Consider the following 25,160-nt stretch of genomic DNA (forward strand, 5'->3'; position numbering starts at 1 on the left):
TGCTAGCGGCGACGTAGGCGGGTACAACCGCGGTCGCTAAGATACCGCCTCATTTCCGCTTCCGGCTTTCTAGTGCGAGCTTCGGAAAGCCAATCACGTTCGCTCGACCAATAGCAAATGGTTGGTGGGCGGAACTTGGCTGGTTGGGACCAAAGAAGTCCCACCTCGGCGCGGCTAAGCCCGGCCAATGACGGTTGGGCGGCCCCGGTAGAGCGTCTTGGCGCCCGCCCGCCCGCCCGCCTCTCCTCCTCCTCCTCCTCCTCCTCCTCCTCCCCGGAGCCCGGATCTGTCCCCGCGCCGGCCGCAGAGTGACAGGAACGGGACGGAGCCGAGATGGCGGCGGCCGACGGCGACGACTCGCTCTACCCTATTGCGGTGCTCATCGACGAGCTGCGCAACGAGGACGTGCAGGTCCGCAGGCTCCGTGGGGCGGGGGAGGAGGGCAGAGGACCGGCGGCCGGCCCGGGCGCCGCTCGCCTCGGGGTCCCGGGCCCGCCGCGTGCGCGCCGCCGCCTGGCATCCGGGTCTGCGGCCCGGGGCGGGGCCGAGCGGCGGGCGCGGAGGTTGGCGGCCGGCCGTGAACGGCCCTGGGTCGGGGAAGTGGCCTCCTGGGATGGGGAACGTGGAGGGTTTTCGCCCGGCGGGGCCCAGCGGAGGCCGTCGCCGAGGTCACCCTTCAGTCCTGCGGTTCCCTGCGGCCGAGCTTTGGTTGAGACCTGAGGAAGTGGCCGTCCGCGCGGACCCGCGCCGGAGGGAGTTAGGCCGGAGAAACCCGCCGCCCCTCGCCGCCCCCGCCGCCCTGCCCAGGGCAGGTTGCCCAGCGGCCTGGCCTGTGTGCTGAGGGGGGAAGGTGACCCCAGGGGCTCTGAGCCCAGTTGAGACCGCAGGACCGCGACCGATCTGCTGATGGACGACACCCCTCTTGCTCATCATTTCATTGCCCCTGGCTTCAGTGTTCTATGACATAGGGGCCAATAGTAGTCCTGGCTTCCCTCGGTGGTTGAAGAACTCAGCTGGTAAAATAGGCTTCTTGTTAGGGCCCAGTAAACGTTAGCTGTCTTTGGGGAAGTTGACATTGAAGTGGGACCTCGCCTTATGCCTCAGTTTCTTCTTTTGTAAAATTGTTCAAGGTGCACTGGGTAACCTGAGCGGGCCCAGCTTCCTAGATTCGTTTCTATGACTCTTTCATGTCAGTGTCTTGACGGGCTGGAGTTCTTCCACTGCTTGCTCTCTGACGTGTGCAAATTTCTCTTCCACCAAACAGGAGTACTACTGTAGTTATAAGGTCATTGTGTAAATTCATTTGCTCAGTACCTACGTGCAGTGGTTGTGGATATACAGGAGACATCGGAGCTGCGCGTGGTGGCGCACACCTGTAATCCTAACATTGAGGAGGTAGAGGCAGGAGGATCAGAAGGTCATCTTTAGGTGCAAAACAAGTTGAAGGGAAGCCTGGACTACATGACACCCTTTATTGAGAAAATGGAAGAATTGTATACAGAGTTGTCAGGGGGTGTCATATTGAGAAGCAAAATCCTGACTGAGGCAAGGAAACTAAGCTGTGAGTCTTGGTAGAAATTAGAAAATGGACGAAGTGGGGTGAAGAAGCTAAAGGAGGCTCCTTCAAGGATGAGGACTTGGAAATGGAACTGTCATAAGGTGAGGGACCAGCCATGCAGAAACAAAGTAGACACACTGGCTGTAGTTCTCAACTTGAGGGTGACTTTGCCCACTGCGGGACATTTGGCAGTGTCTGGAGACATTTTGGGTTGCCATAACTGGGAGATTGTTGCTGCCTCTAGTGGGTAGCTGTCAGGGATGCTGTTAGACATGGTTGCAATTCATAGGTCAGCCCTCTCACATACTTGTACACATGCATCCACAAGTATGTATAGTCTCCAGTCTTAAAAAAATCTTTATTTCTGCCATTTGTGGTGGCGAACTTGGGAGGCAGAGGTAGGAGGATTGCTCAGTTGGAGGCCACCCTGAGACTACATAGTGAATTCCAGGTCAGACTCAGCTAGAGGAAACCCTACCTGGGAGTGGGAGGGAGAGTCTTATTTCTGAGGTTCAGGGAAGTTGTGTAAGAAATTAAGCCAGAGGCAAAAAGAGTCTGGTTATCTTTGGCCAATTTGTTTCCAATTTAGTTACATAACAAATTTATTTTCTGGTTCTGGAAATCTAAATTTCCCTGGTGAAAATTATCTTAGCTCTTGTAGCTGATACATAAACAGCTTAGCCTTGAATTGAAGCAGTGTGGCTGTGTGCCACCTCTCTTCAGCATTCACAGTGCCATCTGCCTACAGAAAACAATGGACATTGTTCCCAGATTCACAACTAGTATTTCCAAGGCCAAGTCCCCACCATGGGAGAAGTGACAGCTCACACGCACAGCTCTTGAGCATCATTCTTCATTGACTGTGATGTTGACATTAAGTCAGACAACCTGGGTTATCCTTGTAACTCCATTGCTTTCCAGCAATTGTCTATGTTTCTGTATCAGCACCCTTGCCTGTAAAAGTGATTCTAGAAATAAGACCTTAGTGCAACACTCGGCACACAGGAAACAGTCAGTAGATGTTGTGTACTATTGTTCCATGATTATGAATGTGATTGTGATTGTCCCCTGCCACCATTCCAGTGGCTTTGGGGCTGCTGCTCACCATCTGTGGCCTTGGCCCATGTTCTTCCCTGTAGCCTAGCTGAGTGAGGAACACAATCATCCCTTTAACCTAAAGACAAAGTGGAAAGAAAACAGGTGGCAATATCAGTCTTCCCAACAATTTTTTATTTGAAAACATTCAGACATAAGAATATTGAAAAATGAATACTAATACTGTGTGAACCAAATTTAGCCACTAACTGCTTTTGCAAGTAAATTTTTGTTGGAACACAGCCATAGAAGTTTGTTTACATAATGCCTGGTTGTGTGGCTGGGCTGCTGTTGAACTGCAAGGGCACAGTTGAGTAGTGCACAGACTGGTGTATGTTCTGCATAGCTGCAAACATGTACTAGCACTTCACAGAACAAGTTTTACTGGCCAGTACAGTGAGCACCTATATACTTACCATCTGGATTTGGTGATTGTTAGTGTTTGCCATATATTGTTTTTTGTGACCACTGTTTTGTTTTACTATAATTTATTTATTTTTACAAAGGTTGTGGTCTTATACTCCCTTTCCCCCATTTCCACTTTTCCTTTTTTTTTTTTTGGTTTTTTTTTGAGGTAGGGTCTCACTCTGGTCCCGGCTGACCTGGAATTAACTCTGTCATCTCAGGGTGGTCTTGAACTCATGGCAATCCTCCTACCTCTGCCTCCCGAGTGCTGGGATTAAAGGCGTGCGCCACCACGCCCGGCTCTCATTTCCACTTTTCCCAAGGGCTCTCCTCGGTGGGGTTATTGGTGCTCACTGTTGGGTACTTAAGGCCTCAGTCAGTCTCTTGCTGTGGGAACTGTGGCCCGGGATACTTCTACCCACCCTGTGGTTCTTATGGTCTTTCCATCCCCTCTTCCACAGTGGTCCCTGAGATCTAGGCTGGTGAAATGTTGAGTTCTCTGTAACCTCTAGTTTTCTGATTCAACATGTTTTGATTGACTACAGTGTCTGTTACCATTTCCCTGGAGCTGGTTGCCAGGCTAGCAGTGGGACCTACTACTGCTACTCATATATCTACTTCCTCTGCAATTTCTTGTGGGTCCCAGCAGGTGTGGTAGAGATGGCACATCTTATGGTAGGCATATCTTTTCTATCTTTTCTTAATGTATTGATGTCTATTGGATCTCCTGATTTTTCTCTGCCATTTGCAAAATAAAACATTCTCCTACCAAGACCGAGAGCAGCTTGTATTAAAAAGAATCTATATAGTTATTTGAAGGAGTTTTTATTCAGAGAACAGTGGGGACTTCTCTGTGGAGAAGTCTGAGTTTTCTCTTCATGGGATTATGACGACTTTATTTCAGGTACCAGAGTAAGTGCTCCCCTGCTGAGCATTCCCATGTCCTGTGGAAGAACAGGTGGTGTTGCAGTCAGGTTTGTATTGCTGGTGGAAATCACCCAACCAGGAGCAGCTTGTGGGAAATAAAAGAGGTTTATTTTGGCTTACAGGCTTGAGGGGGAAGCTCCATAATGACAGGGAAAACGATGGCATGAACAGAGGGTGGACATCATCCCCTAGCCAACTTCAGGTGGACAACAGGAACAGAAGAGTGTGCCAAATACTGGCAAGGGTGAACTGGCTATAACACCCATAAGCCTGCCCCCAACAATACACTGCCTCCAGGAGGCATTAGTTCTCAAATCTCCATCAGATGGAAACCTGGCATTCAGAACACCTAAGTTTATGTGGGGGCCACACCTGAATCAAACCACCACAGTTGGTTACGCATAGAGGCTGTGTGCCACTGTTGAACACATGTATACTTCTTACCTGGCTGGTTGGTTTCATAGCTTGTAGGGTCCCCTGATTACTCTTGCTGATGGTGTCCATTGTCCCCCAGCAACTTTCATAGTGCTTTCCAGCACCATGAGGGCTAGCCAGATGGAACTGGTTTCCCTCAGTTTGAGTGTGGAACTTCATGACCTGTGACCACAAACTGTTGTGTCTTCAGCAATAGGGTCTTGCCTTTTACCTCTATCAGGTAATCAAGTGTTACAGTGTTATATCCATATTGTTTTATCTTTCCATAGGTTGATCTCTGCATATTTTTCTTTGGGTTGAAGATAAGTTTCAGGTCTCACACTGTATCCTTAAGCCTTTTTTTTTTTTTTGCTGTTGGAATGAGCTTTAGGCCTCCTTTCATTGGTCCAAAAGGAATAGTGATATTGAAAGAGAAAATTGGTATTTAACTTTTGTTTTATTTTTTTGCTTTTGTGTATGGTACGCACATACATGTGCTCTTGCAGCACCCATGTGCTCACCTGTGGTGGGGTGTGCTCACTCATGATAGTTTTTCCACTGGTTGTTGAGCCAGAGTCTCTTACTGATCTTGGAGCCTACAGCTTACAGGTTCCTCATCCTCTATGGGGCTGGAGTTATAGACATATGTGGCCATGCCCAATTGTAATGTGGGTTTTGGGGATTAAGCAGCAGCAGTCTCTCATGTCTCCTTAGGCCCACATGCTTATACAGGAAGTGCTCTTTACCTTTGAGGCATCCCTCCAGCCCCATTTTGCTTCATTTATTTATTCATTTTAGGTAGGATTTTGCTGTTTAGCCCAGCCTGGCCTGCGGAACTTGTGATCCTCAGCCTTGCAGGTGCTGGTATTACAGGCTTTTGCCACTGCCCAGCTGTAGTCTTCATCATAGCATTTTATTAGATTCTCATCATTTGTGAGTTGAAAGAGCCCCCCCCCCCACCCGCCTTTTGCAGCCCCTGACAACAAAACCCTACTTGTGCAGGCCCTCATTCATTTGCAGATTTCTTCCTAGCTGCATGTGCCCAGGAACAGAAAAGGCAGTGGGAAACCCTCCTCATCTTGCCCCTACCTTTTGTTCTTCTCCTTCCCAGAAGAGGGTTCTCCTGTGTGCTCATCTGTGCCCACTTACTCCAGGCCTTGCCTTCTACTGTCAGCATGGTGTCTTGACATTCTTGGGACTGCCCTGGTATTTAGTCGAAGAGGTACCTTATGAGGATGAACCAATGCACAGGGAGGGTTTGACTGTCACTATGCATTCAGAGCCCCTGGCTTTGGACCTCAGCCCTCAGTGCTGGCCTAGGCAGTTACCTGCTTTTCTGAACATTCGTTTCTGTGGTGTGGAGAGGGTGGAATGGGCATCCTTAGGCTCACTTTTCATCCCTAGTGTGGAGAGGATCAACTAAGAACCCACCATGTAAATGCTGTTTGTGTGAGCCAAACACATATGTTATCTAACACTCTTGTGGTAAGTCACCCCAAACAATGTCCTTTCAGTCCTGGAGACCAGAACTCTGAAGTCAGGGTGTCAGCAGGGCTGGTTTCTCTGGAGGACCTGAGGGACATGTGTATCATAGATCTCCTATTTTGGGAGCGCTACCAGCAGTTGTTGGTGTTTAGCTTTGGATGTGTCGTCCCAGCTTCTGCCTCCATCTTCACATGGTCATGCCTTCTGTGCATGTGTCTTCTCCTTTTCTGTTGCTTAGAAGGACACTTGGGTCTGGAACCAACCCGCACTTGATCTCACCTTGTAGTACTGAACTGAAACTGAAACCCATCTACAAAGATACTATTTACACTCACAGATGCCAGGCGTTAGGCTGGGATGTATTTCTTCACGTGCAGTGTGATGCACTACCTGTTTGTCCTCTGCTCTCACACGGTCACCCGTTCTGTGAGCGGTGCTGTGGGGTGTCTTAGCACTAGCAATGAAGCATGTCTGCAGTAGCAGTCAGTAGCAAGGTTCAGGTCTGATGCTAACAACCTGGGGACAGTTCCCACAGGTTAAGGTCATTGCTCCCAACAGTCTTTCCCCCAGTCTCAATTTAAAAGCTACTTAAAATCTTGGGCTTTTTGTTTGTTTAAACCTGTGCTTCTGACCAGTTGGATAGTCAGGGTTTGCACATACTCCCTACTTGGGTTGATTAACTTGTTCGAAGGTCTCACACAGAACTCAGAGAAATGCGTTTACTGGCTTATTACAAAGGACCAGGTATAGGAAAATGAGTGTTGACCTTTCATGCTCTCTATGGAATCTCTCCATAACCTAGTCTTTTCTTTATGCAGACCCTAATGCATGAGTATTTTGAAGCAGGGAACCTTGTGTCCCAATGTGATCAAACAAAAAGGATATGATCTGGTTAGTGTAAATAGACTAGGTGAGGAACCCTGGCAAGGCCTGTGTACTTCAGTGTTCCCTCTGGTCTCTGTGTAGCATCTCACCCTGTCAAGCATGGAACAGGATCCGTTCTGAAATGGTTCTTAGGATTTTATGTCATATGTGACAGAATTCCGCTGTAGCCAGCTCCAAGACAGAAAAAAATAAGGAAGATTAGACTGTCCATGCCTCATTTCTAGGGTCTACAATGTGGAGGGAATTTCAAGGTGGAAATGGTGATACCTCCTTTCAAATATAAATACGTATATATCATAATATCATGGATTACTATTCAGTCCCATTATACTAGTTGTATTATTAGTACTGCTAAGGCTAATACTATTGTTTTCCCTTCTTCCCTCCTTTGAGACTTTTAGTATATATTTAAGGATGGCTTCAAACTCAGGATCCTCTTGCCTCAGCCTGCTGAGTCCTGGAGTTAAATTTGCCACTGTGCCCAGCTCTGTCACTACCGGTTTCCAGTCCTTATACCTCATTGACTCAGAGGAACTTTGGCTTCTTGAGTGTTGACCTCTGTAAAAAGGGACTGAGTGAGACTAGCTCTGACCACGTCAGGTTATTTTGATGGTTAAAATGACATCATAGGTGTGTGCGTGCTTGGTTTAGGACCTGACCTAGAGCTAGCTTGCTAGAGGTGTGGCTGTTGTTACTAAAAAGTTGTGGTGCTTAGCATGTTAGCCCATAGCTCAGTACAGGAGAGGAGGAGAGAGTTGGGAGTCTGGGAAGGGGAGAGTCATAGCATGAACTGAGAAAGTGTAGTTTTGTGGTGTTGGATTTGACAGACCAGAGGATGCTTTGGCTTTTGTTGCTGTCATTGCTGTGATTTAATGCTTTACTCAGGACTATAAAATAGCATGCTGTGTAATTACTAAATTACTCCTGAGCAACTCCATGCATGGGAGCAAGGCTTACAGTGGCTGACTTGACTTGTTCCAGAGCTGCGGGACTCGCTGAATCCTGGATTCCTGACATTCTCCCTTCTTGTTCTCTTGTTAGCTTCGCCTCAATAGCATCAAGAAGCTATCCACCATTGCCTTGGCCCTTGGAGTGGAAAGGACTCGAAGTGAGCTCTTGCCCTTCCTTACAGGTAAGGACTTCTGGAGTCACAGGGCTATGGGGTTGTTTGGAGGATGGTTTCTGCTAGGTGAGCCAGAAACCATATCATAACCGGATCAATTGTAAGAGTTTGCTCTGTGCTACATGGAGTGAGGGCAGTGGTGTGGGGAAGGTCAGGTGCAGTCCTGCTTTGAGAAATTGGTCTGGAATAATAGCAGTAGGTGCTGGTGAAGAGTCTAGAAGCAGATGGAACCCAGTTTGAACCACAGCTTTGACTGTTAGCTGGTACCTCAGGCAAGTTTCTTTGCATCACTGCTCCTTGATTTTTTTGCCTATAAAATGCAGGTAATCCCCACACAGTATTGTTGACATTTATTACATACTTAATATGTGCTGGATCATGTTTTGTGAGAACAAGTTAGCTCCCATAAAGTGTTTATAATAGTGCCTGGACTGTTAAATGTACATTACCATTGCCATTCTCCCAGTCTGTCTCACAGCAATGCCCTAAGGCAGATAGTACTACTGTCCCATTGTAAATGAGGAAATTAAGGTGAAGTGATTCACTTGCCTGAGGTCTGGCTCTTTGAAGGTGACTAGGGGAGCTTTTATATCTTGGCCATGACTTTTGCCCTTCTTCCATGTGGCACTTGGGGAACTGAGACCTAGTGAGGTCATTCTTGCCCAGCATGGCACAGCTAATGACCAGGAATGCAGGTATGCCTGAACACCACCTGTGGAGTAAGGTGTCTATGTGTGTGACTCTGGGCAGAATGCCCTAAACCCGTGATTCAGGAGGATATTTTTAAATCCTTGGGATTCCAGATAATGCTTATTTTTTCTCCTCTGGGTCCAGCCATTGGAAAGTATTCAGAATAGCTACTTGATACACTGTGTCTTTCAAGAGGTGATAATGTTTCAGATAGAACAGAGCTGCCTGAGTTCACAACTATACAACATTCAGAATTGATTTTACCAAAGGAAATTTACTATGTGTATTATTAGTTTTCTTGGTACAAAATGCCACAAACTGGGTGCCTTAAGCAATAGGAATTGGAAGTTGGAAGTCTGATAGGGAGGTGTCTGCAGACTTGGACTGTTTCTCCCAAGGCCATTCTCCTTGGCTTGCCCATGTTAAGTCTGTGCTCTGGAAAGGTTAATGCTGGTAAGTTCCAGTGACTATGCACATTCTGCCAGAGGTCAATAGGTTCCTTGGCCTCTGAGAAGAGAGGTGGGAACTTGAGAGAGGGCTTTGAGCTTTCTTGTCACTGTGGAGTAGTTTTCTTTCCACATTCATTCATTCTTTTAGCAAGCTGATTTGAGCTCTTGCTATGCTAGGCTCTGGTAAGAATAAGGAAACTCAACAGCCAGTTCTGAATGCATGTGATCATGGCCTGTGGTCAGGGTTCAGGTAAAAGTGATAGGGAGAAATGAGATTGAGTCCAGGTAAAGGGCTTGTCTTGGTCTCAGGGTTTCCTGGTAATTCTCCAAGAAGCAGCAGCTGAACCAAGTCTGAAAATGTGGAAAAGATTTCCCTAGCAAATGAGAAGTTCTGGCAGAAAGCAGTGCTGTGGGTAAGAGCTTCACCCGGCCAGAGAAGCACCATGTACCATGTTCTGCACTGCATAGTCCAGTCTTGTTGCTCCTTCTGAGGGAGCTCAAGAGTGCTGGTATCAACACTCCAGCTTCCCACACCTAGCACAGGGCAGAAAAGAGCAGAAGTCAGCTTCTGTTGTATTGGCCAGCACAGCTGTGTGTGTCACTCTTCGCTATCCAGGTGATAGGGCGTGGCAGTTTGAGAGATCCTGGGTGCTAACCTTCATGGAACACAGTGACACCTGCCTGTGCCAAGTGTGAGTCACTGAAGTGTGTCTTGGTCCACAGATACCATCTATGATGAAGATGAGGTCCTCTTGGCCTTGGCAGAACAGCTGGGAACCTTTACCACTTTGGTGGGAGGTCCTGAGTATGTGCACTGCCTGCTGGTGAGTGTGAAGCACGGGAATCCCTGTACTTTGTTGCTGATCTATGGGCAGACCTGTGGCTCTGTCTGCAGGGGGGGGAGTGGGGAGCACTGAGGGGAGGCTGGGCACCACCTCCCAGTAGACATGCCCTGGGTGTCACATTACCCACAAGTCCGTAGTGTGTAATCTAGTATTGCTGCCGTTGCTCTGGTCATCCAGGCTGCTTACTAACCAGTGTCATAGTTAGCTGGTGCCCCACATGTAGGTGGGTGACTTTTGAGAGAGTTAACTTCTCTGTGAGCCCCTGTGTAAATTTGGGGGGAGGGCATTGAAGCCCACTTTCATAACTTGACTAAGAATCTTGTCAACATACCAGTTGGGCACATAGTAAGGTACTAACAGAGAGCTGATTGTCATTGTTACAGTGGGGTGTTCCATCCATCCTAGTTGGTCACTTAGAGGACCAAGAGTTTGAGTGGCTTGTTGAGGACTCACCACTAGGAAGTGACAGCTGGGTTCCAGGGCTATCCGTTGAGCTCTTCTGTGCCCCAGCACATTGCACGCTGTGCATCCATGTGTTGCATCACAGCTGGGAACCTGAAGAGGGTCAGATAGTAAAGGGACCTGCCATTTGGGAGAAAATAAAGGACAGCCAAGTGGTGTGCCTTTAGATCTTGGCATGTAGCTATTACTAGCCTGGAGCAGGTTCTGTAGACCCAGATTTCTTTGTTCAAATGAAGCCAGTGTCACGATGGCTTCCTAGAATTCATGTAGTCAGAATGAGTGCCCTGCATATGCACAACGCTGTGACTCTGACTGTGACACAGTGCACAAGTGCATAAGTGATGCTTATTGAAACCTAGGATGTGGAGTCCCCCAAAGTGGAAGCCTTGAAGGTTCATAGATGCCGGGGAAGCTCTGTCAAGCACCTTCAGTAGGTAGGAACTTCAAGGGAGGCTTGCTGGAGGAAAGAAAGTATGAGTGATCAGACTCTCCTGTGAGCCCCCAGGCCCATGGGCCAAGGAGCTGCCTGCTGAGCACATGTTCTTGCCACAGCCACCCCTGGAGTCACTGGCCACAGTGGAAGAGACGGTTGTACGGGACAAAGCGGTGGAGTCCTTGCGGGCCATCTCACACGAGCACTCGCCTTCAGATCTGGAGGCCCACTTCGTGCCACTGGTCAAGCGGCTGGCGGGTGGCGACTGGTTCACCTCCCGCACCTCAGCCTGCGGCCTCTTCTCTGTCTGCTACCCCCGAGTGTCCAGTGCTGTGAAGGCAGAACTTCGACAGTGAGTCCCCTCCCTTCTCTTTGGCAGCTAGCCTTCCTCACTACCTCAGCCCCTGTGAGGCTACTCAGTCTCTAATGTCCTTTAGTCCTTCCAGCAGCCCCCACCTCATCAGCCCCCAGAGGGGCTTGCCATTGTTGTTAGTTGCTGGATGTCCCTGAGCAAATTGGCCTGGTCTGCCATAGTGGGAGTTAAGCTCTTGTTGATTCCTGCCAAGATTGAAAAGAATGTTTATAGTTTACTTGGATCAGAAACCATATAGCAAATGATGTCTGGTGCCATCTCCAGCCTGTCTCAGGTCTGGAACCCTCAGAGATATACCTTGGAGTTGCTTGCTATCTACTGCATCCCTCAAACTTCAATAGGAAGTCGAAGCCCTGAGCTGCTACTCCACAGCGTATAGCAGTCTGCACACACTTAGATGTCCACATTAGTTCCCATGCTTCTGTAGCTGATGTACGTGGCTACTGAAAGGGAAGGCCTTTAGTGGCGTTTTAGTTGAACATTATTTATGGTCATGTTTATAGTGCTCAGCACCTACCTTGGACTAGATTTGTTGTGTGCAGACCTGTTGCTTGAGGCATCTCCCATATGTGATCTCATTGAGACCATGTAGACCCGTGTGGTATGTATTGTTGCTGACAGTCCCATTTTATAGGGCTGAGATGACGGGTCACACAGCTGATCCCAGCACCTCAGCAGTGACTTGTATGCTCTACCCTGCTGCCTCCCACTGCCTTGGGGTTCCAGATGTCCTCCTGAGCCCCATTCTCTGTCCCCAGGTACTTCCGGAACTTATGCTCAGATGACACCCCTATGGTGCGGCGGGCCGCAGCCTCCAAGCTGGGGGAGTTTGCTAAGGTCCTGGAGTTGGACAACGTCAAGAGTGAGATCATCCCCATGTTCTCCAACCTGGCCTCTGACGAGCAGGTGCGTCTGTCCCAGCTGTCACCGTATCCTTACCTGCCCCTCTGGAAGCAGCAGAACCCAGAGCTAAGTGTACCTCTGCTGCCCTCCTGTCCCCTGCTTTCCCCAGGACTCGGTGCGGCTGCTGGCTGTGGAGGCATGTGTGAACATTGCCCAGCTTCTGCCCCAGGAGGACCTGGAGGCCCTGGTGATGCCCACCCTGCGCCAGGCTGCTGAAGACAAGTCCTGGCGTGTCCGCTACATGGTGGCTGACAAGTTCACAGAGGTAGGTGAGGGACTGTGGGTATCACCCCACAGGTGGGGACGCTGGGTAAGTCATGTCACATATAGGAGCTAGTGTGCTTCGTCAGGCCCCCACGATACAGTGAGAGTTCTGTGCATCCTGTTGGGTTTTGCCTGCCTGTCCTAGCCCTGGGTGTGGATGCAGCAGCCTGGACTGCTGTAGTACAGATTCTGTCACCAAGTTCATGCTCCGTTGAAGAAAGGTGGAACTTTGTTTATTGAAACAAAGAACACAGCCAAAGAAAGAGCTTGTCTGAGCGGAGCTGGGACAGGGGCCTGGGCCTCGGACGGCTAGGATGGTACTCTTTCTGCAGAGCTCTAAATTTCCTTTGCCCACAAACCTTTTTCTTTTTTAAAAAAAAAAAAAATCATCATCATTATTATTATTTAGTGTAACTGGAGATTGAACCTCGCGAGGGCTGTATGCACACTAGGCGAGCACTTGCCTATTGTTGTATTGTACTGTATTCCCAGTCCCGTGGTTTTTGAGCACTACCTCGTTGATGTAGATCCTGGGGCACAGTGACTTACATACATTCCTGGCCTTCAATGAGCAGGCTGTCTCAAGGCTAGGGCCAGTCTAATGAGTAGGTGGGAGCTAGGACAGGAACTAAGCCCCAGCACAAAGTCATGCATAGAGGAGGCGAGGCTAGAGTGAGGACAAGCAGCAGCATTCAAAGCTTGAATATTAGGGTTCAGAAAGAGAGTGCAAGCGAGCAGTGGATGTGGGTAGTCATATCAGAAAGAATGTCAGCTCCCTCTCCTGTGTTGAAGCTGATCAACCCTGGATTTTACTGGAAAGCTAATTATTCCAGCTACTGTTCCCTGTGCACATTGGAGACGGTTGAGACCCCTTGGTTATGCAGATGTGTATGTAGGAAAGGCCAGAGAGATAGGCTGTGTGGATCCTTCTGACTGAGCAGCAGAAACAAGCTCTACTGGGCCTTGTAGTAAAAGCTCCAGGAGGACAGGCACTGCCCAGCTGTTAAAACAGTGCTGCTCCCAGCAAGCAAAAAATGGTAGGTAAATAAAAGACAGTCTTTGCCCAAGATAACATGAGGCTCTTCAAGGTTTCACTTGTTTATTCCTTTATTATGAGTCATCCTGCTTTCATATGGTCTTCCAAGAGGCAGCTTTGAGCAGACCCAGGAGACAGGCCGAGCTCATGTGCCTTTTTGCCCCTCAGTCTTATTTCAATTACAAAAAAGTAGGAACCACTGTATTACTATGTTTTGTGTGAAATGACAGGAAACCCATCCAAAAACAGCCTGAACACTAAGGAAATGTGCCACTTTGCATGTAAACTACATTTTATGAGGGAGGTGTCCTTGTAGTCTTCATTCTGCCTCTGAGGAAGCCAGAGCAGAGAGGTGAAGAGCGCTGCCCAGGGTTAGATCCTCTAAGCTTCTGGCCTAACCTCATTCTTCTCCCCTTACTTGAGTTACATACTCACTTGCCCATTTGCTGGCAGAGTCTCACTTTCTCTACCAACACCACACCTCCCTGTTTGCAGCTCCAGAAAGCCGTGGGACCTGAGATCACCAAGACAGACCTAGTGCCTGCCTTCCAGAACCTGATGAAGGACTGTGAGGCTGAGGTGAGGGCCGCAGCCTCCCACAAGGTCAAAGGTTGGTGCTCATGATGAAAACACAGGTGGGTGGACATCCAAAGGGTCACAGGTTGACCAGGAAGTCAGGTCTAATGTCTGCTTCCTCTTTCTCTCCACCCAGAGTTCTGTGAAAATCTCTCAGCCGACTGTCGTGAGAATGTGATCATGACCCAGATCTTGCCCTGCATCAAGGTAATGGGTGGGGCACTTGCTTGTAGGATTTTAGCCTGTCCGAGGGAGAGGGTGGAGACCGGGTTTTAGGGACAGCCAGTTACAAACTAGATTCCCAGCCCTGTAGGGACACAGAGTAACTGGGTTCTGGCAGTAGGCACAATATGAGGGTTGAGACTGATCTCAGATCTCAGGGGTGTACTTGCCCTTCAGAGACCCGAGTGTGCCCTCAGCCATAGAGTTTTGGAAGTGGGATATGGCCTGCTGGGCACAGGGGTCCTAGAGCTCTGAGAAGGGGCACTTGTCAAGAACTGTCATGTCCCTGGCTCTAAACCTCTCTGGCTGTGTCAGAAAGAAGTGCCCAAGCAGGCTGTCTTCTCGGTATTGTTCCTTACCACTGTAGGAGCTGCCCTGACCCCAGGGCTTCCCTGACTCCGTGACTGCCCCTGCTTTCCCCTCTCAGGAGCTCGTGTCAGATGCCAACCAACACGTCAAGTCAGCACTGGCCTCGGTCATCATGGGCCTTTCTCCCATCCTTGGCAAAGACAACACTATTGAGCACCTCCTGCCCCTTTTCCTGGCTCAGCTGAAGGATGAGGTAAGGGTGCCCGAATGCTTCTCAGCCGTTTGCAAAATCATGGTGGACTGTTGCCTTCTTATCTTTTTGATTATGGCCATAAATATGTGCTCACTAATTCTGTCAGGCATTGCTTTGTGAGTCTTCACTCTACTGGTCCTTTTCCTGAAAGTTGAGGACATGAAGAAAGCAGAAACAAGTCAACCTTGATCCTTAGGGACCTTCAGAGCCTGACAGTGGAGAGGAGTAAACAGATAATCTTAGGGTACCAGTATAATGTTGTAGATGATGGGATCATGGTGTTTTGTTAGGGTTTATGTAAAGGTAGAGTAACAAAGACCCCAAAAATACAGTGGGTTGAACAAGACAGGATTATTTCTCACATCAGCCAGTTGTTCTTCCATTGGAGGGATAACCTTGCGACCTCAGCTCTCATGGTCTGAGTAAGGCTCAAGATTTTCTGGTGCTGAAGAAGGGTTTGATAGTGGTAGGCCTAGTCCTTCCAGGGCAAGCCCATTGTCAACTCCACGTGCCCCTTTGGTCAGAGACAGTCAAGTAACTCTACTTGCTCTTCAGATAACGTGGACCACAAGATAACGTGGAGGGCAACAGACATCTTCGGGGAGACTGTTGGGAGAAGAGTTTGTACTTGATTTTGTGAGCAGGTGGTAGAGTTGCCAGAGATGTATGTGTCAGAACCCTGTGTGTGGCCATGCAAAGCAAGGGTGAGTGAGGCAGCCGGAGGTGGTTGTGGAGTCCACAGGAAGGGCTGTCAAGGCCAGGAGAGCAGGTGATGAACTTGTTCTAAATCCTCTCATGGACTTGATGACAGTATCATAGACACATGCACATAGCTGTTCTTTCCAGGCTGGCACAGAGGTGGCCACACAGGCAGCTCCTACTTTAGAGGAGAGGAAAGTGAGTCAGCAGCGTCAGCAGCTCTTACTCATGTGTGAGGTCCTGGGTAGCAGCTCTTCCTGTGATTGCTTAGTCTTAAGGGTGCCTGCTGGGTCCAGGTCGCAAAGGCATTAAAATTCATTGTGTTTATGTGTCTTTTCTTACAAATGTTGATTTGCTTTATGGAAGATTAGGTTTATATATATTGTAATTCAGAGTTTAGAATACTTAGAGTTGGGCAATTTCAAACATGTGTAGCTTTTAGCAGACATGTATTGAGCGCCTGCCGTGGGCCACAGAGTGCTGGGTATTGAGACCGATGAATGAAGTGTGCTTGTGGTCTTCAGGAGTTATGGAGGGAAGCTCCCACACATTAATCCCTCTGTGTGCCAGACACCATCATCACCCACTAGATGGCTCCCATCTCAGTTTCATGGCCTTCAACTACCTCTGAGTCTAGATGTGTATTTCTTGTTGCAGGCTGTACTCAGAAAGGAGCCCTTGCCTTACACCCCTTCTCCCCCTGGTAGTAGGCCATTGAAACTGGAGCAGAATCATGTCCATCCACATTTATTTTCCCCACAATCTTAATTTTCCTTTGTGTTTCTGTGAAAGGGTAAGCACGTCGTGTGGTAATAGAAGATGGACAGGCTGCTTCACTTCATAATTTGTTACTTGCTTTGTGTGTGCCTGTGTCTTCAGGGACAGGAGCAGGGCTTGGGCAGTGGGTGCTCCAGGCATGGTTGTGTGGAACAAGGCACAAGTGAGTCTTTTTGCCCTATGTTGGGCTGCTGTTTGCAGGCATTCTCTGAACTCTCCTGTTTTCTCCCCAGTGCCCTGAGGTGCGGCTGAACATCATCTCCAACCTAGACTGTGTGAATGAGGTGATTGGTATTCGACAGCTCTCTCAGTCCTTGCTCCCTGCCATCGTGGAACTGGCTGAGGATGCCAAGTGGCGTGTGCGGCTGGCCATCATTGAGTACATGCCTCTGCTGGCTGGACAGCTGGTAAGTGAGGAGCCCTTGGCATGATACATTGCCAAGTCCAGTACAGCATTCAGGGCTGTGGTGGTATTAACTGGGAGCATGGTGACTTAGTCTAGGCAGTGACAACTGCCTGAGGAGTTGGAGGACTGGACCCAGGAAATGTGTCTGTAGAAGGTAGATGAAATTCAGTAAGAGAGAGGAGGAAGGTGGTGCTGGCGGAGTGGTGAGTAGATGGTTTATCTAGAGTTGTACTTTTTCTGAGCTTGCTGGCATCTCTCCCTGTCCATTCTTCCTTGAGCTCTTACTTCCTTTTCACTTGTAGGGTGTGGAATTCTTTGATGAGAAACTCAACTCCTTGTGCATGGCCTGGCTGGTAGATCATGGTAAGTTTGTCCAGCAGCATAAAAGGAGGAGTTGGCAGTTCTAACAAGGACAGACTAATGGACTGGAAACATTCCTCCAGCATCAGATGCTCACATGGACCCACTTTGTTGCTGTGTAGAACCCGAGAGAAGTGTAGACTATGAGGGGTACATAGCAGGTCTCCCAGGGGTTGTCTGGTAATAGTGGAGTTGTAGGGCCACCTATCAGGTAGATCTGGGTTTGAGTCCCCTACTCCTGGATACTTAACCTTATGCAAGTCATTTTCCATCCTTCAGCATTATACTCATTCTGTGAAACATGGGATTTCTCATCCCAGCCCCAGGCCATTGTGGGAAGTGCTCATTGTTCTGATTTTCTAGTGATCAAAAATAAACATCCATGATTGTCTTTGCCAGACAGCTTGAAGTACTAAGTGCTAAATAAATTACTTGAGCAAATCTTTTCTCAGAACCTCAGTTATCCCTTTATATATAACTGAGGGAAATAATGACTCTGGCTCCATATAGCCAGGTGGTCCTATATGAGAAGAAGACACTAGATGGAGCATAGTGAGTCCCGTTTTTCTTTATGGCTGAGTGTGCTGACTCCTGTGTGACCTGGCCTGGGGATGCTAAGTAAGCAGGAGTGAGTGGAACTGTTCTGAGTCATCTCCCCTTACCCTCACCCTGCTGCAGTTTATGCCATCCGGGAGGCGGCCACCAGCAACTTGAAGAAGCTGGTGGAGAAGTTTGGGAAGGAGTGGGCCCATGCCACTATCATTCCCAAGGTCTTGGCCATGTCTGGAGACCCTAACTACCTGCACCGGATGACTACCCTCTTCTGCATCAATGTGAGCACACCACCTGCTGCCCATCTGCCTCTGGGGATCTGTAGTGCCCAGGGTCATGAAGGTGGAGGGTCCACATATGGCTTGGAAATGGAGAAATGGTGGGGCATGGGGTGTCAGGGTGAATGCCAGGGGAGTACAGGCCACAGCTTGAAGTGTCATCGCCAGGATCTCAGAAGTTAGACGGTGAGAGGTCTAGGACTAGAATGTTTGATGTGTGTGAGCTGCAGTCTGCAGAGTATTGTGAGAAATATCTGCTTTCTTGATGAGCAGGAGAACATCTGCTTACACTGCACTGGCTAAATGCACAGCCTCTAGCGTTAGACTTAGTCTTAAATTCCAACTCTGACATGCATTAAATCACATAGCCAGTTAGTGCTTCAGTTTCCCACCTGTGAGGAGTTCATGCTGATACATTGACTAGCTCATCAGCTTTTAAAGAGTAACTTGTTTGTACATGTAGTGCTTAGAAGTTAAGATATATATATGTAGTGTACTTATGTATCAACTTTGGTAATTTCATAATGACTTCATGCTACTGTACAGAGCTAGAAATGAAAGGTGAGATTTGGAAATATATATGTGTACACACACACACACACACACACACACATATCTTCCTGTGCCACAATTTGGAGACCACTTCATGAAGGTGGGATCTCAGGGGCTCGGAATCAATACCTTTCAAGCACTGAGTAGAAGAGAAGACAAGGGACAGTGAGTGTGATATCCTCAAGTGGAGACACAGTGTTATAGGAGTTGGGAGCTGCAGAGATTCTGTAGGGTTGTGCTTCTGGACTCAGAGCCTCCCATTTTTCCAGTCCTTCTCCCTGGGCCAGATAATGATTAAGTGTCCTGGTCAAAAGAAAAGGGACATGGGGGTTTTGCATAATTGTCTCTCTGCCACTTACTGGCACTCAGGTGCTGTCTGAGGTCTGTGGTCAAGACATTACCACCAATCACATGTTGCCCACTGTTCTGCGTATGGCTGGGGACCCAGTTGCCAATGTTCGCTTCAATGTGGCCAAGTCCCTACAGAAGATAGGACCCATCCTCGACAACAGGTGAGGCTGGAACTTGTGCTGTCCATCTTAATCTCGGCCTCTGAAGACAGAGCATAGGGATTTTAAGGTTCAGCTTGTTTTGTGTTCTTGGCCTGTGCCTTCCATTTATAAAATGTTTTCTTGGGCTGGAGAGATGGCTTAGCAGTTAAGGCTTTTGCCTGCAAAGCCATAATACCTCGGTTCAATTCCCCAGGACCCAAGTAAGCCATATACACAAGGGGCCGCATGCGTCTGGCATTTGTTTGCAGTATCTGGAGGCCCTGGCGTGCCTTTTCTTTCTCTGCCTTGTTTTGTCTCTCAAATGAATAAATAAAAATAAAGTAAACAAAAAGATAAAATAATATGTTTTCTCTACTGTAGAATGAGAATTCATATGGGCATTTCACACAGAATGGAATAAAAGAGATGAGAGAGGGATCTCAGCTAGTATACCAGCAAGAAATCAGTAGACAATGAAATTAACCCATATTTCATTATGCATCTGTGTATCCATATATAAATTTGTATGTATCTGTATATAAGTATATGTTTGTGTGTATAATTTATGTATAATTTGTCATTATGCCACAGACAGCTGACCAGAAATACATTTAATGAAATATGTATAACATTTCTTGGGAATGCTATAAAACATTTCCCTGACAAGTCTGGAGAGACCTCCTTAATGTTCATATATGGTCTTTAGATTGGGGTAAGCCCATTAGATCTCTACAGGTTCTTAATAGAAAACTGATAGGCTGATTCTAGAAATATAGTAGTGGTACAAGATGTCTGAATTAGACAGTATAATCTTAACAAAGCCAGACAAATTCGTCTGCCATGAAAACAGTGAGGTATGGGCTTAAGGATGTTCATATTGCCCACTGGAGCAGTGTCAAATGCACATAAAAGCTGAAGTAGATAGAACTATGGAAACCATTGTAGTTTGATGGAGAAATGCCTGTATTTTTTGAAAATGCTGAGGCACTTGAATGTCCATGCCAACATAATAGAATTGTTGCCTCAGTGCTGTAACAGATTAATTTGAAATTGACTTTCAGACCAATACCAGAGAGGTAAAACTTCTAGAAGTGAATGTAGAAGACTGTCTTTATGTCTTGGGATGGGTATAGTTTTACTAAATAGGAAAAGGAAGAGATTGATAGGGTGGCCTTCACTAAAATGAAGAACTGTTTATATTAAAAAGAAACATTTTTAAGGAAAATGGGTAGCCCTTGTCATGGTAGATACACTTATAATACATGAGAGATTTATCTAGAATAATGACTTATAGGTAGCAAGGAAAGAGAAAACCCTCATAGATTGATAGGGAAAAGATAGACACTTTGACAAGATGATGTCTAGCTGTTCAGTATTCTCACCATCAAGATGATACAGGTAACAACTGTGCCCCCCACTGTGGTCTCTAGACCAGCCTGGCTTACCTTCTATCCCCCACACCCCCTCCTTCTAGCACTCTGCAGAGTGAAGTCAAACCCACCCTGGAGAAGCTGACCCAGGATCAGGATGTGGATGTCAAGTACTTTGCCCAGGAGGCTCTGACTGGTAAGACCTTGAGAGTCTGGAACCTCTGGCAAGAGAATTATTTACAAGAGCATGGGCTTTCTGGACAGGGGTGGCACTGTAACTTTGAAGAGTGCAGTAGTTCCAAGGCCTGTCTTATTTCTGTTTCCCCAGTTCTGTCTCTTGCCTGATGCTGGAAGAAGAACCATTGCTGGCCTCTGGTGTTCACCCTCCAAGTCCCACCAACCACCTCCCTTGGGAAGATGGTGCAGGGCCATTGACTGTCACTTCCTGTGCATGGTCTGACCCAGGACCCTTCCCCTCGCACGGTTCCTCCTCTCCTCCCTGTAGCTTGGAAAGACTTCTCTCTCTCCACTTCCCAAGGGGCTGTGGAAGTACAAGGTGGGACTTCCTTGGGAGGAAGGAGCCACTTCTCCCCATGTTGGAGGAAAGACTTGGGCATCCCAGGCTCCTGCTGCTGTAGTGGGGATCCCTCTCACACCTATTTACCCATCTTTTCTTCCATTCCCTTCAACCATGTTTATTTTGTGTCAACTGTGCCATTTTTATTTTATTCCTTTTCTCCTCTTTTCATAGAGAAATAAAGGTCTAGAAATAGTCCTCTGGTCTTGGTCATCACCATAGAGCAAAGCGCCCCCTACATACCCTCTTCCCTTCTCTCTGGGTTGACTGAGTCCTGAAGCTGTCACATCAGATGTGCTGAGAGTCAGAAGGGCTTGGATCCATCCAGAAATACAGTTGTCACAGGGCAGAGGGTCACTGAGATGTCTTAGGCCCACGGAGTCTTGTGCAGTTCAGCTTCACAGTCAAGGGCAGTTCTCAGATTTGTACTGTTATAGGAGTTAGTTGTGCCTGGATTTGTGAGTGCCAAGCCCTGGGGTCAGGCAGGCTGATGGTTCCATGTGCACCTCTGAAGGAAATTCTCTACACTGGGGAGGCTTGATCCTGGAGGGGGTCTCATGATAGTCAGGACAAACCTATGTGCTGGGGACACTTGGGTCTTATGGGAGGGGTCTCATGATTGTAAGCACAAAGGGACTGTTAAACCAAATCCATTTGTCCTTAATGTTTGCTCTCCTAATATAGAAGTACTGATTTTTAGTTGGGTGTGTGACTTCTTGGATTCAAGGCATTGTCTATTCAAGTGTGTGGTGTGATAGTATGACTAAATTATGGATAAGAAGATATGGACAGAAGTGGTATGCACATCTAGTAAGCGTTGCTAATTGGGAGACATTGTTTCTTCCTTTACTTTCCTGTGCTCTGGAATGTAGACCAGGTGGCTCAGGCTAGAAAAGTATATGAGGAGTATCAACCAGGCAGGGCAGCAGTGAGATAGTAGCCTGGGTCCCTCACACTGAACAGCCAGATGCAGTTACCTGGGAGGGTTGAACTGGTATGTGACAGTCTCATCATTTGAAGTTTCATCAGCCACATTTGGACTGAAGCAGGAGTAGGTGTGGGGTGGTGATGGGAGGCAGTGTCCTCCAAAAAGGAGCGAGTCAAAGCAGTCCATTAACAAGGAAGGGCTTCACACTTGCATGAGGTGGCTGAGTTGGATGGGAGTGAACTATTTGTGGAACTGATGGCTGATTTGGATTTGACCACTGTTTAGTTGAGTTGTGAGAGGTAAAAGACCAGAAAGCATCTTCAGATATTGCCTTTAGGCATACCCTGCTGTGAACCATGCTAGAAATGTTATGTGAACAAAGCACATGGAAGTCTGGCATTAACTCATACTTTAGTCCTCATGGATAATGCAAGGACCTTGGAATCTTGATACCCAGCAAGGTCTGCAGTCTCTGAGAGCTTGTTAGGTTGTAGAATCTGCTGCCCTGGCCCAGACTTGCTGAATCTGGACTCATTTTAACAGACCCTCCATGGACCTACTCACATGCTAGTTTGGGAGATTCAGCCTTATATACTTTGCCCAGTTTTCCTGTCAAGAAGAACATTGAAGGTCAGAGATGAATGACATGGGGTGTGGTCTAGAGTTCTTGAGTGGACAAGCCGCAGGTCTGCGTGAGTGATAGGATAGGACCAAGGCTGGAGGCAGTGTGGTGACTCATCCCTCAGTGCGCTGGTTGTGGAGTTGAGCATTCTGATCACGTGTTGAGTAGGTAAAGGATGGGTTAAGACACTTGAAGTTTCTGGCTGAGTGTCAATCAATAGCAAGTTAGGTAGGAGTTGCCTGCTGTCTGGTTGTAGTGTAGGGGACGAGTGTTGTCAGAAAGGGACACATACAACAGCTAAGAACCCAGGATACAAGCAGACGGTTTGGGGCCGACTGCAAGTTTTGCTTGCTCAGTGAGTCAGGCCTTGTGTGGGAGTTACGGCTTGCTTCTTGAGACTGTGAGTGTGGATCGCAGGCAAGCTCCGCTGCCCGCTTCCTCATTGTCCAGGCGCAAGTCTCAGCAGCTGCACTGCTCGTCTCTCCTGGCTCCTGTCAGCCATTCCTGGAAGCCATTTTTCTGTAGCCTGTTTTCTGTGTTTTGTTTTGTTTTTTCTTTGGCCAGGATATTTTCCTCTCTGCTGTTCCACTGCTTTGACCCATGTAACTGATGTATAGGCGAGATTATGGGTAGATTTGATGCTTTGGCTAGTGAGTGGGGTTCAGGCAGAGCCCTAGGATCTTAGCATTCTCAACTCCAGCACAGAAACTGCCTGTGGTGAGTATATGGCAGGTGTCACTGTGGGACAATTATGCTTTACTGAGCAGACGAGAGCAACAGATTTGTGCAGGACAAGGTCCTGCCTCCCTCTTCAGGATCAGATCCATCTGTCCCAAATGGCGGTGACAGGTCTGAAAATTGCCTTGTTCAGGCTTTGTGCGGGCACCTGTGAAGGTTGCACCGATGTGATGGAGAGCACCCTGAAGCCTCGCAAGATGCAGCCTGCATCAGCTTGTGTCTGAGTAGGTAAGACAAGAGTGAGGGCTATTTCTATTCATTCTCACTTTGTTGGCTATTTCCTCCCCTTCACTTACTGTCTACTCATTCTACCCCAGCCTCTTACTCTCTTTCACCTTTTTTCTGAGGCTGCAGTCATTGCACCATGATCATTCTGATAGTGCATGCTTCTTTGCCCTGCATTCAGCTAATAAGGCAGATATCAAATGGAGTCTACCCAGAGGGTATTCTCTCTTCCTGTTCCAGATGTGAACATGTGGAAGGGCAGATATGGCAAGCAGCATCTGTCATATTCCTGGACCTTTCTCAGTTTTTCACAGGATCTATATCTAGAGTGTCTCAACAACATAGATTTTCATTCTGGCCTAATTCCAAAGGACACAGTTTAGCTTATAAACTGTAGAAAATGGCCTCTGTTTCCAGAAAGATATTCCTATCCCTGAGGCTTGCCTTGGAGCTGTACTACCTTGAGAAGGGAGTGTGAACTTGCCTAAACCAGGGGTATTTTTGTGCTCCTGTCTTGCTGTCCAGTGTCCAGAGAGAGGAGTGATACTTCGAAACATGAAAAAAGTTCCTTTCCTGCTGCTTTTTTTCTGGACTAGGGTCCAGTGTCAGAGAGCCAGGGTCAATACTGGTGCATTCATGTACCTTCTTGGTGTTTGTCCCGGAAGTTTGAGAAAAGAAGTAGAGATAAGAAACATGAGGACACTTTCCTTTTGGGGCAGGAGGGTGAACAGAGCCCAGAGCAGTGCCCCTAATAGGTACTCTGCTTCTTGCTCACGGAGGATCCCTTTTCCTACTTAAGAGCATGCACAGCGTGGAAACTAGATCAAGCTTGGGAGTGGGAGCAGCTTCCACCTTCTCAGGTTTCATCCCGTGGTCAGATAGCACTGCTGGCTGTGAACATAATTATGGTGGGGAATATGTGGAAGGGCAGAGTCAAGTCTTGGCACCAGGAAGCTGGAAGGAGAGTAAGAAAGGGGTGAGAGACAAGGTGTTATCTTCAGTGTAGTAGAGCAAAGTGAAGTCACAGCTGCCAGGCAGCGGGGAAGGACAGCGAGGAAAGGCCAGAGGCAAGATGTTCTCTCCAATGGCATGTCTGCAATGACTGCTTCGACTAAGCTGTACCACTAACCAGTAACATCATCAGCTAGGCATCAAGCCTTCACAGACACTTTCAGGGTACATTCCAGACCCAAACTATCTGAAGAACTTTAGTCTGATGCATGACTGATGGACTCTGCTTGGGTTGCAATTTCTGCCTCTTACCTACCTTTGTTAAGCCCATGGAAGCAAACCATGCTCCTTCCTTGGAGAACATGTCCCTTATGGGACAGGAAATGGGTCATCTCATTCACCGGTATTCTGAAAATCCTTAGCCCTTGGAGGAGAGCAGCTCTGGGATTTGTATGCCCCAACTACAACTGATGATCTCCTCATGTGACTCTGCATGACCTTTTCTCCATTTGGAGTTCCAATTCCTAAGCCTTTCACTGTTAGTCCTTTTCAGTCTGTCTGGGCTCCAGTAACAAAATAACTAAAACTGGTATTGAATATTTGAAACTATAAAAATTTATTCTCATAATTTCAGAAACTCAGAAGTTGAAAGTTAAGATTCAGATTCAGTGCCTGGTGTGGAGCCACTTGTTTCATCAATATTGCTTTCTGGTTCTTTACATGATAGAAGATACATATGGATTCCCTTCAGCCTATTTTCTAAGGGCACTTACTCTTCATGAGGTCATATCCTTATGACTCAATCACTTCCCATGTAAATCTTATGACATCTTGTGAGTTAGGAGGTGCCATCTCAAAAAACAAGTCTGATTTCCACAGTCAAGATGTGGAAGTTGTGCCTCCAAAATCAAGTAATCCTGCCATTAA

The 25,160-nt window shown here is 47.6% G+C and overlaps 1 protein-coding gene across 1 annotated transcript; it reads left to right on the forward strand.

Moving 5' to 3' along the window:
* The first annotated feature begins 254 nt into the window (after window positions 1-254).
* LOC101599832 (serine/threonine-protein phosphatase 2A 65 kDa regulatory subunit A alpha isoform) lies at window positions 255-20,967 on the forward strand. The gene is made up of 15 exons (XM_045133995.1): window positions 255-411; window positions 7,811-7,901; window positions 9,755-9,855; window positions 10,891-11,123; window positions 11,903-12,050; window positions 12,157-12,312; window positions 13,843-13,957; window positions 14,060-14,130; window positions 14,573-14,707; window positions 16,417-16,590; window positions 16,892-16,952; window positions 17,628-17,782; window positions 18,701-18,843; window positions 20,297-20,388; window positions 20,521-20,967. Exons 1-15 carry the CDS (start codon window positions 334-336, stop codon window positions 20,535-20,537), a joined length of 1,770 nt encoding a protein of 589 aa, XP_044989930.1. The 5' UTR covers window positions 255-333; the 3' UTR covers window positions 20,538-20,967.
* The last annotated feature ends 4,193 nt before the right edge of the window (window positions 20,968-25,160 follow it).

Source organism: Jaculus jaculus, chromosome 14 (assembly GCF_020740685.1).
Source record: "Jaculus jaculus isolate mJacJac1 chromosome 14, mJacJac1.mat.Y.cur, whole genome shotgun sequence".
Lineage (NCBI taxonomy): Eukaryota > Metazoa > Chordata > Mammalia > Rodentia > Dipodidae > Jaculus > Jaculus jaculus.